At 37.8% G+C, this 17,229-nt stretch overlaps 1 protein-coding gene across 5 annotated transcripts in view; it reads right to left on the bottom strand.

Moving 5' to 3' along the window:
* rasal2 (RAS protein activator like 2) overlaps positions 1–17,229 on the bottom strand; it is a 125,870-nt gene that overhangs the window by 34,932 nt on the left and 73,709 nt on the right. For all 5 annotated transcript variants that reach the window (XM_036596067.1, XM_036596063.1, XM_036596065.1 and 2 more), the window contains one exon: positions 4,635–4,741. In XM_036596067.1, the coding sequence (XP_036451960.1) occupies positions 4,635–4,741 (107 nt within the window). The remainder of the gene's footprint in view (positions 1–4,634; positions 4,742–17,229) is intronic.

Genomic DNA, 17,229 nt, shown 5'->3' with positions numbered 1-17,229 from the left:
TTGAGTGCAAAAAGGCTGAGTGGGTGATATAGGTTTGGAATACATCTTTAATAAATGGAATGATCATTTAAAGCTGCATTTTGTGTTTACTCTAGTTGTCTTCATCTTACATTAAAATTAGTTGGATAATCTGAAACATTTAACATTTTCACAGTATTGTATGTGATTATAAGCTACAGTGGTGCTTGAAAGTTTGCGAACCCTTTAGAATTTTCTAGATTTCTGCATACATTTGATCTGAACTTCATCAGATTTTCATACAAGTCCTAATAGTAGATAAAGAGAACCAAATTAAACAAATGAGACAAAAATATGATGTTGGTCCAGGTTGTTACTGAGCGAGTGAACATTAGACAGACACAGACATGTAGGAACCACAAGTCTCTTGGGATAATGATAGCCTTTAGGCTTGGTTTAGACTTTATCATAGCAGCCCCTAGCATTGCCTGTTTGTCCACTAGCCCCGCCTGTGGTGCACTTCCAATAGTCAGGCACATCACGCAGCAGCGGGGTCTCGTTGTCTTTTGCTTCAATGAAGCAGAGAAATCCACAGCGTAACCGCTGCTACTATTAATGTGAATAAGTAATATTTACTAAACTCTTGCATTTCGATGCTTGAAGATATGACAAATGATGTGCTTACATGTACAGACCACAGGTTGATCTATGTATTGTTCAGTTCTGTCTTTAATAAAAAAAATTACATTTACTTCAGTTGTTAAATCTGGTTCTTATTACTAATTCTATGATAGTAAATACTACTTATATACAGTAAATAAACAGAAATAGGTTAGTCTAAATGGAAATGGTTGTATACCTAAACATGGCCTTATTTTTTGGATACTATCCTGCCAACCCATAGCTAAAATTAAGTAAAAATAAATCAGAGCTGGGCTTCTTCAGCAGGAAAACACCATCATTACACAGCAACATCTGTATGCATTTGTGACAAAAAGACAAACACGCATGACTCATTGCTTATAAAGCTACCTTCACAAAGCCTGTGATATAAATATGCAAGGTGGCCCACTTTCTGACTGGATAAAAATATCATCAAACAAATTCTAATGTCTTTCTCACAGGCTCTGCTCCAAGGCACTCCTTGGTTCCAGTGTGTGGCCCATTGTAAAGCTTGTTTCTCATAAAGGAATTTGTATTAGACACACCTGTTTACCTTCCATGTGTTATAATGATGTGTAACGTGTAGTTTTAACATAAAAATACACACATGGCTTATTTATAGAAGTAAGAACGAGTAGCAGGGTTGGGCAGCATTCACTTATTTCATATCTGCAAACCACTTCCAAATATTACATTGTGTATTGTATTACCTGGGTGGTAATATCATATACAGTATCGCTACTACTAACGGTTCTTAAGTTTATACTTAATTTTGCGCATAAAATCTTTACAAGCTCTTAATTACAAGCTCTTAATTAACACTAGTTATTCTTCAGACTATCCATTTAATAAATCTGGTTACGCCACAAATCCTTCATCCTTAATGTCTTAACTAGCAACAGCTAATTAACGTGTATTTCGCTTTAACATGACAACATGTTGAGAACTAATTACCAAGCTACGGAAACACATTGGCAGCTTGCGCAGACATTTTCAATGACAAAAATACCCAATATAAATGGTATTCACAAAACCCAGAAGAAGTGACCCGTGGCCAAACTGCTGACATTCTGCCAGCATAACGTGTATGAGCAGTCAATGCCAGCTATGACTTCCTAATCAAGTATCAAAAAAAAGTCATTGTTATGTTTAAGTCCTTATTATGCGTTACTCCCTGCGATTACCAATCTAGACATCCATAATTACCTTAAACAGTGCATCAGCATACACAACGCAGGACCTAACAGCATACAGTCCACTAGAATCATATAATTACAAAGTTTGTACTTTCTATAAATGGTTGTCTACAAGCATCTTGGTCACTGCCGTCATCACTGCATTAATCCGTGGTATGTCAACAATGTGGCAGAGGCATCAAGTGTGATGACAATCGAAAACTATATATAGAAAAGAATGAGGTAAGTTAAATTGAATAAAACTGAAAACTTGTAGCCATTGTCTGTTTATTTTTAAATATTTCTTTGAGATAACCAAATATGCAGCTTTTTAAAACGATGACTTCTGACAAACTGACACAGCAGCATCCACAGTTTAGCCATTTCGGCACCTGCCGAGTCTCACTAAACTAGAGCTGTGGTTCTTAGCTTCACGTTTGGAGTTAAAACCAGGTTGATGATTAGAGTACTTTCACATTTAGCTGGTGCAATTGGCCCCATGTTAGCATTATCATAGCTAGCATGATAACAGCTCTGCTGACCACAGAACATGTTAGATTCTGGCTGACTTAAGCACATACACAAGTAATAAGATAATAATGATTCAAATCAGAGGGAATGAAGACCAGCAACTCACGCTGAAGGGACAGAAAGGTGCAAATTTCTCTGTGGTGTTTGGATCTGCAATCTGATTAGATAGCTGAATATTAGCTTAGTAAGCAGACCCAAAGACTGCCAAACAGACTTGATTTGACTAACTGGTGCTCTGCTGAAATAAGTGTAAATGATAAAAACTAATGTATGAGAGAGAGTAATGTCGAGTGACTGGTGTTGGAGTGACAGAAAGCTGTTTGGAATTGTTGTATTTGGGCTAAGCTAACAAGAGCTTAGCGAGCTCGCTAAACATGCCATGCAACAGCAGCACAGGCTTTGTTAAAGTTAACTAGTGTATGGAGTGATGCAACAGGTGGTATGACATTCATATCAGCCAGTGCCAGGTTATTTTCAAACCCACTTTGGTCCAAAAACACACTTGTGCTACCACCTCCTCAGATCTTCTCTCATCACAAAAGCACGTCCAAATCGAAACCTTGTAAAATACTGTTCATCCATGGGGCATCAAAAAATAAGAAAGATACAGGCCGAAAATCTCAGGTAGATTTGTACATATGTGGTCTCCGCTGAGTCACAATTTCAGGAGAAAATCAGTCTTTGCATGCACTGCTGGCTTGTTTGCCAAGAGCCCACTAGTACAAATGTGGTCTTCCTTGTTTTTCCCCAAAAGAGTCAGATATTCATGAGAGAACCAGACTTACCACAACAAATAAATTGGGCTGTCACGATCATGAAATTTTAGCTGACGACTGTCATATAAATAGTTGCAATTACCGATTTAATTGCATGCAACTACTAAAGAATAGACCTGAACAGATTAACTAAGCAGCATTCTATCTTTCTAGCTATGTTTACTCAATCAAATGCTGGAAGTTAAAAAGAATCATGTGTAAAGCTAACAAACAAACATTACTTGCGCTGCACTTCTAAACAAGTTTTCAAGTTCCATGATGTGTCTCAATGAATGCATTTACTGCTCTCCTTTGTTTACTTTTATTTGCCTCTTCCCAACACATTCAATTCAAATTTTGCTTATTGTGGCATAGCTAAGTTGGCTTGGAAAAGCCAACTTATTGTTCTTTGTAATCTTCTTAAGTTGACCTGGAAAAGCCAACTTACTGTTTTTCATAAACTTCTTCTTATGAGTAAGATGACTTGGAAAAGCCAAGTCTTATGATTCTTCTTATTATTATTCTTTCTCCTCCTACAGTTTTTGACCTAGAACTACAAAACTTTGCAGGATCATAGAATCGTATCCCATACCTGAATAGTGTCCTTGGTGAATAGGTGGCAGTGAATTTTAAGGTGGAAGTTGATTTAAGGTGGAAGTTGATTTAAGGAGCCATTGAATTTATAACAGCATTAGATTTAAGGTAGCAATTAATTTAAGGTAACTTGAGATTTAAGTCAGCAGTGGATTTAAGGTAGCAATGGATCTAAGGTATTAAAAAAATTAAGGTACCAGTGGATTAAAAGTGGCAGTGGATTTAAGATAGCAGTGGATTTAAGGATACAATGTATGTAAGGGAGTAGTGGATTTAGGTAGCAATGAATATAAGGTAGCATGAGATTTAAGGTGGCAGTGAATTTAAGGTGCTCGTGGATTTAAAGTGGCCATGGATTTATGGTGGCACTGGATTTAAAATAGCAATTGATTTAAGGTAGCAATAGATTTAGGTCTGCAGGAGATTTAAGGTAGCAGTGGATTTAAGGTTTAAGTAGGTTTAAGGAGGCATTGGATTCAAGGGAGCAGTGGAGTAAAGAGGATGAGAGGAATTGATCTGATTGGCTGTGGCTGCAGAACGCCTAACCATGCCTTTTGATCAGGAATTCACTGTAATTCCGCCCCTACAGGTGCACTGCTCTGCGCTAGGTCAGAGCCTGCACTGCCGGTTACGAAAATACAAATATATTTACCAGACCAACACACCAGATCTGTAATTTTTCAACAAACAGTACTACACTATAGAAAGTCATTCAGATAGTATGATTTCTATTATGTCATGATTTCATTAAAGACAAAGCTTGCTGTGTTGACACAATTATGATGAGGAAAGCAAGACGATATGGCAAAAGCCATAATGGTTTGATTGTTCCAATACTGGATCACAGACATATTAGAATAGATTACAGTAGATTTTAGAAATAATCAAGTAGTGATTGCTTGCAAGCTCAGAGTGGGTAGATCTAATGGTAATAAAAGCAACCTGGCCTATTACTCACCGGCACTTTGAAAGGTGAGGAGTTTGGTCCATCCACAGAGACATTCTTCTCCGAGCTGCCCAAACCGGAGATACTCCTCCGCCTGGGGGAGCATTCTGCAGACACTTCTGTGGACAGAGGGGACATCAAGAGGGATTAGACTAAAGGACAAAAAAGATAGAGGCCCAAGACTGTCAGCTAGGAAAAACAGAGGGCTATGATTTAGCTCCACAAAAACAGAGCTTTGTCACTGGGATGGCTCTGCAAATATCACATAAGGCTTTACTGTGAGATATTGATTACAACAAGGTGCCTGCTACTTCAGATAGCGCCCATCTTTACATTTTTCAGCAAGCACACTGAAAAGTAGTCTTTGATTACATAAATCAAGGTGTTCACAAGACCTGGCAAATGTCAATATTTTTGTTTATGATAATGCAGGCCAATCTTGTTGATGTTATAATATTAATAATGTTAGAGCACTACACAAAAGACAGAGACCATCCCTCATTTATTTAATTTTCATTCAAAACATTCAAAAGTCATTATGTACCAATTATCCATTTTTCAGTGCCAGGGAAAAAGGCAGAAAACATATTTGACAGACAACTTCACAGAAGCCTTGACATATAAATATAATTTTGAGAATTAATATGTCTACCCTTTGTCTTTATTACAGCTTCTTTTTTCATTCTTTTTGGGAGACTTGCTTTCCGTTTTTCAAAGAAATCTGTAGAATTGTTTTTCCCCACACCTCCCAAGTTCAGTCTTAGAAATGGCAGCATTTTCTGCTTCTCAATGATGTTAAGGTTCTGGGCTCTGGGGTGGTCAGTCCATTGTTCTGGGAACACCAGCATCTTCTTTGTCTGATTTGAAATTTCTATTTTTGTCCATTTCTTTTTGTCAGTAAAAGCTTCTTGACAGCTGTGCATGGTAAAAGTACAGTAAAAGAGCTTTGATCTTTGAGAAGTAGGAAAAAAAATGATTTTGGTCTACCAGGTCATGCATGGTTGTTAGGAGTCCAACTTTTTGTTATGTCATTTCATTATTTTTTGAACTCCAGTTTTGGAAACTCCTGTTTTTTTCAGTTATCTTCATTTAACTTTTCCATTCATTATGCAAGACAGATGTTCAAATTCACCAAATGTACACCTTAGGTCTACTATGACAGGGGTTTCTACTGACATAGGAAACTGTGGTGGGCCAAAATGCATCTATAAAGTACAGGGTGCTTCATAAAGATTCATCCGATTTCAAAGCGCCATATTTTTACAACCGTGGAACCAATCACATACCAATTGAAAGAGGGGTTCACAGAGTTTCTGACTGCCACCGGAACATGGCTCTCTTCAGTCTGCGAGGAAATGGTGACCCCTGAGCAGAAAACGTTTTGCGTTCTCCACTTCAATAAGAGTGAATCCGTCATAACTATGCAACGTGATTTTTGTTGGCAGTGAACCTCCAACAGCTCAGAGCATTCATCGTTGGTTCTAAAACACTGAATGATCTCCGAAATCATATTGAAATAGCCGTAAGTACAGTGACACCTATGGGATGAAGTGGACTATCACGTTGATGTTGTCCGTACAGCTGGAGGAGGTAATATTGAGCTCTTGTAAAATTACATAATAAACTTCATGCTCACTTAAACTATTTATAATTTACTGCATTGTTCTGCAATGATTTACAAGTGAAATAAATCATTTTGAGAAGGGATGAATCTTTTTGAATCACCCTGTATATACACACATTTAATTTCGTTTTTAGGTCCACAATTTAAAATAAATGATGAAAGGGCTCAAATCTTGTCATCTACACACATGCATACCCACATACAGTAAACAAACATACATTTGGAAAAGTAGGCACAAGACAGGCTATGGTTTGGACGTGAAACACACTAGAGGAGATTTCAGCCTCATAATGCCAAAACTCAAACACTTCATTCAGGTTAGATAGATATAAAAATTTGCACTGGCCACTCAGGCCACCAACCCAATGAATCTTGAGGTAAAAATTAACAATTGGTGGCCAGAATTATAGAACATATTTATTGTCATGTTTATCGTATATACATTGTATGATGTGAGGGGATCCTTGTTTTTCATGATACAGTCTTATAGATTTTTATCATTCGTTCCTGCTGACCGACTTCAGTCTTCAAATGGCTTTGATCAGTCTGCCCCGGAAGTTTGTTATAGGGATCGCTGATATTCACTTCTCTATGACAGTGCTTGCTTTGAAAGCTTTGGCTGTGCTATTGGATATTGTGTTTTCAACAAGTTACGAGTAAAATGAGTCGCCAAATAGCAACGTCTGAAACGTGGAGTTATACATTCCCTGTGTGAGTGGAGCGATCGGCAATCTGTTCTCCTGTGACCAAGAGTGAGTGACAAGATAAGTGGTGTAACTGTACTGTCCTACAGCAAACTCACCTAACATCCTAACAAGCTTTAGCAGCGTTAAATTGCGTCTGCTCCTCCCAACTACAGCGCTGTTACAGCGCCAAACATATTTTAGTATTAGTGCACTCGCGAGCAACGAAAGTGAAAGAATGAAGTGAGTTCATGCAAGTTACAGCCCTGATTTGAACAAAAGTAAACTGAAGAAGCTGCGAGGCATTGGAGAGAGGGAGAACGCTAGCTTCCCATGCTAGCTGTTTTTAGCAGCTGGCTAACTCGAACCAGCACTCCATCACTTGCACAACATGGTGAATTGATGTTACTGTAGATCAAACAAGACACAAAAGCACCGCTTTCAGTTTAAACGTACCTAAAAGGAAGACTCTGTTTGTCTGGTGTTAGATATATTTCAGTTCACCCCTCAAACTACTATAGAGAAATCCAGACATCTGCTAGTTGGTGTTTGAATACTGTGATGTGCTCTGACATGGATGTGGTAGGAGTGATGGCTACAATGCGGGTGATCCATCACTGACTTACCGAGCCAGCTAATGTTTGCTGTTCGTATTAAGCTGACATTGTTAAGGAACTAAACGGTTTAGCAAAATAATCTGTTTTCTTTCTTAAATTATGACTATTACAAAAACTGCGGCTGTGCTTTTCTAGCTGGTAGTAACAGCTAAACAGCTAATACGCTTTCTCTCACTCTCCCATAACAGATTTGTGAATTGTTCCACTGTTTGGCAAGTGTTTGTCACATTCTGACCATAAAGGATATTTGGAAACCACAATTAACCACTCAGGAGCAAAAATCAGCCTTCAAACTTGAAAGAAATAATGATTTGACATTTATCGCGATATGTATCGATATCGAACAATATGAATTTTGTTTATCGTGATAACATTTTTGGCCATATCGCCCAGCTCTAATTTTACTTAACTTTCAAAATGATTTTTGGTATGTTTTAGCTATATATTAGCTATTGTTTTACTTATTATTGTTTTTATTCCTTTTATTTATTTGTGTTTGTTTATTTATTTTAGTCTTTATTTATTTAATTGTTGTCAATTTATTGTCTTACATCTATTTTGTTTTATTTCATTAATTTGTGTTTTGACTTATTTTATCCTTATCTTATCAGTTACTATATTGTAATTTTAATGCTTTATTGATTTAACACTTTATTGGTATCTCCTTATTATAAAATTTTATTTTAATGAATTTTTATTATTTCATTATGACATTTTATGTCTTTTTACTACACAACTTCTGAACCCCTGATTTCTGCATTGCTTGGCTGGCTACATTGTAAATGAGGATCTCCGTCAATGTATTCAGAGTTTAAATAAAGGTTGATTAATTGATTGATTGAAACGCGTTCATCCTCTGAACATCATTTGTTTTCTTTTTTGTAGGCATCATTTTATGATTCTTCTTTTTTTTTAAATCAGCACTGGCAAAACCCACCATCACTGCTGGCTATGAAGAAATGCTCAGAGTTTTAGAAATAAATTGTGACTTGCTGTGACATTAGCTCATTAGGTGGGAAATCAGACAAAATTTAATTTGATACAATTGTGTTCAACCAAACATGCTTTGGATTTCGCATGGGAGGGTAAAAAAGTATTTGTATTGTTATTAATAGTAGATATTTATGAATATGTGAATTTTATACCATTCAGCTGAATCTACTTACAAAGCAGTAGAAAAACTCCAGCACTTATTTAACACCTTGCAGACTGCAGGCAGAAGTACAAATTATTTTTAAATGCCAAGAAAACTTTTTTAGTTTATGTTGTTTTCCAGATCTTCAAATATTGATTTTTAAAACTGTGAACATTACTACCCTGGTTTCTCACATACACATTATGAAGTATTCAGTGCAACTTAAACTATACATTTGCAGATTGTTATTGATCCTTTGGACAAGTGATTTTGGGCTTTAGACCGAATTTCAGGCCCATGATACACATAGCCATTCTGACAATCTGTATTATACTACAGAAAGTGACTGGGATAATATGACTTTTACTATTTCATGTTTTCATAAAAGACAATGCTTGTTGCGCTGACAAAATTATGAGGAAAGCAAGAGGATATGGCAAAAGCCTTAATGGTTTGCAACCTGGCATACTGATTTTAGGACTGTGAACATTACTACCCTGATATGATCCAGCACTGAGCGAGGGACAGAGTACAAGTACCTTGGCAATCGGCTGAATGAGAAACTCACACTTAAATCTCATATTAATAAAACTAGTCAGTAAGTGTAGGCAGAGACTCGGATTCCTTTATCGAAATAAGTCTTGTCTGCCTATGTATGGCAGAAAAAAAGTTGTGGAGGCAACTTTACTATCAGTCTTGGAATATGGTGATGTAGTTTATAGATATGCATCCAACAGTACCCTCCAATCACTAGACTCAAGCTATGACTCCACTTTGAGATTAATTACTGGTGACCCTTACAACACTCACCACTGCACACTGTATGAAAAAAGTTGGTCTTCACCAGCAGCACAACAGGAAATACTATTTTATTTTTATTTGAGTGTTATTTGAAAAATATATGCCCATTTTGAATGTGACGCCAACAACATGCTCCAAAAAAGCTGGGACGGGGCATGTTTACCACTGTGTTTCATCACCTCTGTAAGCGTTTGGGAACTGTTGAGACCAATTTATGTAGTTTTGAAAGTGAAATGTTTTCCCATTCTTGTTTGACATAGGATTTCAGCTGCTCAACAGTTCGGGGGCTCATTTGTCATATTTTTTCATTTAATAACCCTCCCAATGTTATCAGTGGGTGACAAGACTGGACTATATCATTCAGCAATAATGGTGCCTTGGCAGATGTGCATATCACCCATGCCATGCGTGCTAATGCACCACTATACCATCATGAATACTGGCTTTTGAACTGTGCACTGATAACAAGTGGAGTGGTCTTTAGCCCAGAGGATACAGGTGTCCATAATTTCCAAAAAGAATTTCAAATGTTCACTTGTGGCACTTGTTATCATTGCATTTTGTTTTTATTTACATTTTGCACATTTTTTGGAAATGGGGTTATAGTAACATTAATTTTTTTAGACTCTAGTGACTGGATTACCTGTCAGGCACCTAGAGTTTTTACTGAACTGGGAAAATCTGCAGTTAGCTATAGTGCACCAGCAAGGTGGAACTCACTACAAAAGTCTTAAAAAGGTTTTAAACCTTTAATCTCTAGCCACCTTCTGACAGCCTGTAACTGTTTTAGCTGAGTTAAACTCAACTAAGTCTCATTTATATTTACTTGTATTGTTTTTTGTTTTTAACTGATTAAAATTCTTATTATTTTTATTTGATTTTTTTCTAATATTGTTTATTTTATTTAACTTTATTACTTTTGATAGTGCTGCTGGGATAGGCCCCAGCCCCCCCACCCCGCAACCAGAGACTTTTTACAGTCCTTATGCTTAATTGTTTTAAATTTTAGTTTGTCAGTTTGGCTAATTTCACCTTTTATGTTGAAATTTATTAACAGATTTTAAATACTATATACTGGTTTTATTTATTGTTCTTGTTCCTCTTAATTCATAATTGCTTGTCCTCCATTTTTCTTGTATGATTTAAATTCCATTTTAGTTTCTTTTTTAATCCCTTTGCATTGTAAATGCTCGGCTGCACTGAAAATGAGGGTTACCCACAATTTTACCAAGTGAAAGTAAAGGTTGAGTGATTGATCGAAAGTTAGAGTGGTGCATCATTAATCAGAGCTACCAGAACAACTAGGATTTCTCAGTAAATAGCAAGGACTCTCCAAACAAATGCCCCTTACCTCTTCTGCTACTTGACAGACTTGATTTTTGGAACATACTCCTCAGGTGAATTTGGGCAGTCTTTGTGGCTAAAGTTGTTAGGAGCTAAGGCAAGCTTTGTGTGCTCAAAACAGTAACACAGAACAACTGGATTTGACAGGGAGCCTGGAGCCCATAAGGTGGTGGTAGTTTAGCCTCCAGGCCCCATAACGGAGCCAGAACCGTGTGCTGGAGCCCTGCCCAGGATTACTCCATTCAGACACAGCAACAACCCCTCAACTGACAACTACAGCTTGACTACCACACATGCACAGCTGCATAGCATGTCTGTACAACTCAGTCAGGGAAAAGGATGGAGCTGAAGCCCATCTGTATTGCACAACCCACTAACTAGGAGCATCAGTCATGTTCCCGTACTTGGCAACTCCCCAGAGAAGCAATGACCAACAGCTAAATTTGGCCACTTAGCCACATTTTCGATCAAATTTCATGGATCCTTCTTTAGCACAGCCAGGTTTTACCAACTTAACATTTGACAACTGATTTCAAGACAAAATAACACCATTAGCTTTATCATCGTTTTGATTTCTTCAAGCTCTTTAAAGGACCCTATCTTGAAAACCCAAATTTTCTTTTTTGAAATAATTGCCAAAGTTTGAAAATGTATTGTTCATCCTTCAGTCCTAATAGTCTATATATGGAAACTACACAGAAAAAACTTTTTGTTTTGAATTTGTTGTTTTAGTGAGGTCATGAAATATACACATATATCCACTCCTTAAACCTTGAGCAGTTCAGCCCCACCCACTCACACTTACGTTATAAAGAGTGTTTCAGGACAAACTGTTTTTGAATGAAGCACAATATTGGGAAGCCAATCAAAACAAAGCTAATTTACATAGGTCAGTCTTAAAGGCACATTAACAAAAACAAAATGTTCAATTCTCAGGGATAAAGAGAGGCTGGAAAATATTAAATATTAATATTAAAAATTATTGGAAAACATTAAACATGACTGTTTTGGGTACATAAAACCACACCAACATTACGAGGTGCACTTATAATGTTTGTATGGTTTTACATTGCAAAATCAGTAATTTCTACATAATTAATTGTTATATGACCATTTTAGGGATTAGATAGGGATGTTAGAGTGCTGCAGTAGGCACTGATAAAACTATGTTGGAAAATTTTGATTTATCTGAACTCAAACAATTTAAGAGATATATAATTAGAGCTCTCTAGTATTTTTTGTACTTCTAATACAACAAAATGCTTACACTCCCTGGTGTGTGCGTGTAAGCTGTATGCAAGTTACAAACACCAACAAATTAACATTAGCATATGAAAACATACCACATATGCTGTATTGAAAAATGTAGCATATCAAGACACCAGTGCATCGCAATCAAAGTTTGAACTTTGTGTACCGTTACACCTCTAGTTCTCATGCAGCAAAAAACTGAACACAGAAAAGACCACAATATGATACAATATCACAGTATAATCAGATTATTCAAAGACAGAAAGGAGAATGAAAACATAAGGAAAAAAAGCGCATTTCTCAATTTCTGGGCTACTGACTGACTGCCCATAGGAATTAATCTACACATCTTGCCCATTTCTACAAATCCATTTCCAAAAAAAGTTGTAACGCTGTGCAATGATGCAATCATGTGCAAATCATTTATATCCTACATTTATTTGAAAACAGATAAAAGACAACATTTTAAATACTGATGCTGAGAAATTGCATTGATTTTTGGAAAAAATATATGCCCATTTTGAATTTGGTGCCAACAACATTAAAAAAAAAAAAGTGGGGAACAGGGGCAACAGAAGACTGGTAAAGTTGTGTAATGCTAAAAAAACACCTGGTGCAACATCTCAAAACCAATCAGGTTAACTGGCAACAGGTCAGTAACATGACTGGGTATAAAACGAGCGTCCCAGAGAGGCTGAGTCTTTCAGAAGTAAAGATGGGGAGGGGTCACCACTCTGAGAAAGACTGCACAGGCAAATAGCGCAACAATTTAAGAATAACGTTTCTCAATGCAAAACAGCAAACAACTTGGGGATTTCATTATTGAGGGTACATTTCATTAAAAGATTTAGAGAACCCGGGAAAAAATCTGTGTATACAAGACCGAAAACCAACACTGGATGGGCATGGTCTGGCCCTCAGGTGGCAATGCATTAAAAACAGATACAATTTTGTAGTGAAAAATCACTGCATGGGCTCAGGAACACTTTTGAAAACCATTGTCTGTGAACACTTTTTGATGCTGTCTACAAATGCAAGTTAAAACTTGCACAGGATTCAGAAATGCCACTGCCTTCTGTGCCCTACCTCCTTTAAAATGGACTGAGGTGAAGTGGAAAAGTGTCCTGTGGTCCAACTAATCAAAACGTGAAATTATTTTCTGGAAATCATGGATGGCACGTCCTCTGGGCTAGTGAGGAGAGGGACGCTCCAGCTTGTTTTCAGCACACAGTTCAAAAGCTAGCATCCATGATGATATAGGGGTGCATTAGTGCACGTGGAAAAACCTGTACATAGTGTTCAGCATTAAGGCACATCTGTGAAGACACTGTTAAGGCTGAAAAAAGTATACAGAATTTGGAGCAACATATGCTGCCATCCAGATGTCCGTTTTTCAGGGAAGGCTTTGCTTATTTCAGCCAGACAATGCCAAAGCACATTTTGCATGTATTACATCAGCATGGCTCTGTAGTAAAAGAGTCTGGGTGCTAAACTAGCCTCCCTGCAATCTAGCTATGATGCATTATGAAATAAAAAACACAACAAAGGAGACTGCAAACTGCTGAGCAGCTAAAATCTTATATTAAGCAAGAATGGGAAAACATTTTACTTCAAAACTACAATTTCGAAATACCTACAGAATGCTGTTAAAAGAAGAGGTGATGCAACACAGTGGTAAAAATGCCCTTGTCCCAAATTTTTTTTGAAATGTGCTGCTGGCATCAAATTCAAAATGGGCATATATATAAAAAAAAATACAATTTCTCAGTTTCAACATTGTATATTCTGTATTTGAGTTTAAATTATTTTAATCATTGCATTTTATTTTTTGCATGCATTTTTACTTACAATTTTGCACAACCTTTTTTTTGGAAATGGGGTTGTGATAGAAGGCTTAATTCTTCTGACCAACTTGCAAAGCAACTATATGGTGCAATTAGAGCTGGGCGATATGGCCAAAAATGTTATCACAATAAACAAAATTCATATTGTTCGATATTGATACATATTGCGATAAATGGCGAGTTATTTTTTCTTTGGAGTTTGGAGGCTGATTTTTGTTCCTGAGTGGTTAATTGTCATTTTAAACTATTCTTAATGGTCAGAACATGACAAACACTTGCCAAACAGTGGAACATTTCACAAATCTCTCTTGGGAAAGTGGGAGAAAGTTCCTGTTTAGCTGTTTTTACCAGCTGGAAAAGCACGGCCGCAATTCTTGTAATAGTCATAATTTAATAAAGAAAACAGATTATTTTTAGCTGTCTGGTGACGAGTGCCAGGCTTTCCTGTTACAAATGCTAAACAAGTGGCCAACAACAGTGCTAAACTGCTTAGTTCCTCAACAACGTCAACTTAGTACGAACAGCAAACAGTAGCTGACTCGTTAGGTTAAGTAGCTGCGTCGTTAGGTTAAGTTAGTCAGCTGATAAAAAACAGCTAGCCTGGGAAGCTGGTGTTCTCTCACTCTCCAATGCCTCACAGCTTCCTCAGTTTATTTTCGTTTAAATCAGGGCTGTAACTTGCATGAACTTCTTTCTTTCACTTTCGTTGCTTGTGAATGCACTAAAACTAAAATATGACTGAGCGCTGTAACATAGCACTGTAGTTGTGTGGAGCAGACATGATTTAACACTGCTAAAGCTTGTTAGGATGTACAGAAAGAGGTCACTCTAGGACAGTACAGTTACACCACTTATCTCGTCACTCACACTTGGTCACTGGAGAACAGATCACTGATCGCTCCACTCAAACAGGGAATATATAGCTCCACGTTTCAGACGTTGCTAAAGTATATTTGGTGGCTCATTTTACTTGTCGCCCCTCCCTCTCTAATCATGTCGAAAAACTCAGAAGTGCGCCCTCTCCTGGTGACAGCAGAGTAGTGTCGCTTTCCTTGCAGTAGAAAATGCCACAAGGGCTATCGCTAAAACGTGGAAGTGTGAGAATAGTGTATTATATCGAAAAAATTTAGCTGACATTTCTTATAGTTCTATCGAGGAAAGTTATATCACGATAATTATCGTTATCGTTTTATCGCCTAGCCCTAGGCGCAATGTAACACTCTTGTCTGGATTCCTAACCTTAGCCAGGCTGTATCTTTTCTTTTATTCCCTTGGGGCTTCCATTTAAATTCAGAGTGAGTGAGGGGAGAGTGTGCAGTAGTCAGCACTACTGAAAGGCTACTTTGCAAAAACTGTGCTGTCCAAGCTCTCTCTCACTCTCTTCAGAAAGCGCCTGACGTATCATTCACACTGTCTCCATAGCTGTCTGCAGGGAGAGAACTCCCATGCCACAGAGGCTATGTATGCGTACTGTACTGCGCATAATCTAAGAGAGAAGCCGAAAAGCAGTATGACTAAGCTATAAATATATCTAATTTCAGTGTTTCTGAATGATGCGGAACATAACTGGAGTAGTTCTGCAAAAGTGGCAGCATACTACAGAAACACAAACGTTAAGCACAACTTTGACAGCATCTAGCATACAACTCAGCTTACAAAAGTGTTTAGAATGATGCAGTCCTAAAGGGAAGCAGGCAGAAATAACCGAAAGAAATCGAGAGAGAGAGATCAAGATCGGGGGGTGGGGGGGGGGTACCTCTATCGCAGCTGTTGCCCATCACCTGCTCAATAATTGCACCAGGTCAATCGGCCAGAATGTGACCATCACCCTCGCCCAATCACCTTCTGTAGTTCTTCCTCTCTTAAGTATCCATTATGTTATTCCAGTACAGATTCCACAGGACCTTCACCCAGCAGCCTCTTCACCCAGCTTCTGACTAATGTTTCTGTTCTCTGGCATGTCCTCTCTCTCTCTCTCTCTCTCTCTCTCTCTCTCGTGCTGCTCACTTTTGCATTGGCCCTCCTCTGTCTCTGTTCTCTCTTTATCCAGCTGCAATCCTAGCCCTCGCTTCATCAGCCTCTCCCTCACTCTATTTTTTGACCGGCCTGGCGGAAGAGATTTTACTGCATTTATTCAATCAATCGTGTAACCTCACTCCTCTGGTGCTCACAGCAGAACCACCAGCGCTTCCTCTTCCCTCTTTGCACACTTTACCTTGTCGCTCTCCTACCCTTTCCCTTCATCTCTCTCTCTCTCTCTTTCCTGATGCACCAATGCTCTATTTGCTACAGCTTCACTCGCTTACTTACACACACACACACAAGCTTGAGAAAGAGCATTTGGGCAAATAAAGAAGAATGGGTCACTAAAAGCTCATTTAAAAAAAAAAGAAAAGAAAGAAAAGCATAACCTCTTTCGTCAAAACTCTGGGCTGAGCAGTAGGTATGCATGTGTGCAAGAGTGTGTGAGAATTGCAGGTATAAAATAGTCGACAAGCAAAGAACACACTAGACCAGTCATCTCATTCCCATCAGAATACACTGCATTAGCACATTCTGCAGTGGTAAATGGCTGGTGATATGACATTGCTATATTTAGCTTGTCCTTCATTCTGCTCACCATACATAGGATGTGTGGGGTGGGGGGGCACTTTGCTTTACCTTTTATTTGACCAAGATTAAGTTTCAACTTACACGTTATCACTTTTCTTTTTTCCTGTGTCCACTTCAAATTTCAAAACCATCTCAAAATTTTGAGAAATGTCCCAATTGTCACTAAGTATATTACCTGATGCTAGAGATGAAACGGTTACCGGTTTCACGGTAAACCACGGTAAAATGAATGATGGTTAGTAGTACCGTTTAAACTTTAAAGTATCGTTAAAACCGCGGTCGATTACCGTGGTGTGAAAACTCGGAGATTCAGAGATATTTCAGCCTTCTAAGAAGACCAAGTCTGACGTTTGGTCATATTTTGGGTTTTATAAGGATGCAGAAGGAAAGTTAATTGAAGATGACCACCCTGTCTGCAGAACATGCCGAAAGAAAATAGCGGCGAAAGGGGGCAACACATCAAACTTTACGAGTCATTTCGTGACCACCACCCGCTACTTTTTAGAGAATGCAAGGTTAACTTTAATGCAGAAGTCTGTGGGGACTTTGAAATAGAAGAAATGTCACAGTTTGTGTGGTTTAACCTATGCTTATGGTTCGTTAATAATATAAAATGAAGCTTTTAGCGTCAAAAAAAAAAAGAAAAAAAGAAAAACAATCGGTGAATCAACTGTGAATCGAAACTAAAGCTTTTA

Source organism: Colossoma macropomum, unplaced genomic scaffold, assembly GCF_904425465.1.
Source record: "Colossoma macropomum unplaced genomic scaffold, Colossoma_macropomum, whole genome shotgun sequence".
Classification (NCBI taxonomy): Eukaryota; Metazoa; Chordata; class Actinopteri; order Characiformes; family Serrasalmidae; genus Colossoma; species Colossoma macropomum.
Note: the sequence above shows the minus strand (reverse complement) of the source record. Positions and strands in the feature narration are given on the sequence as shown.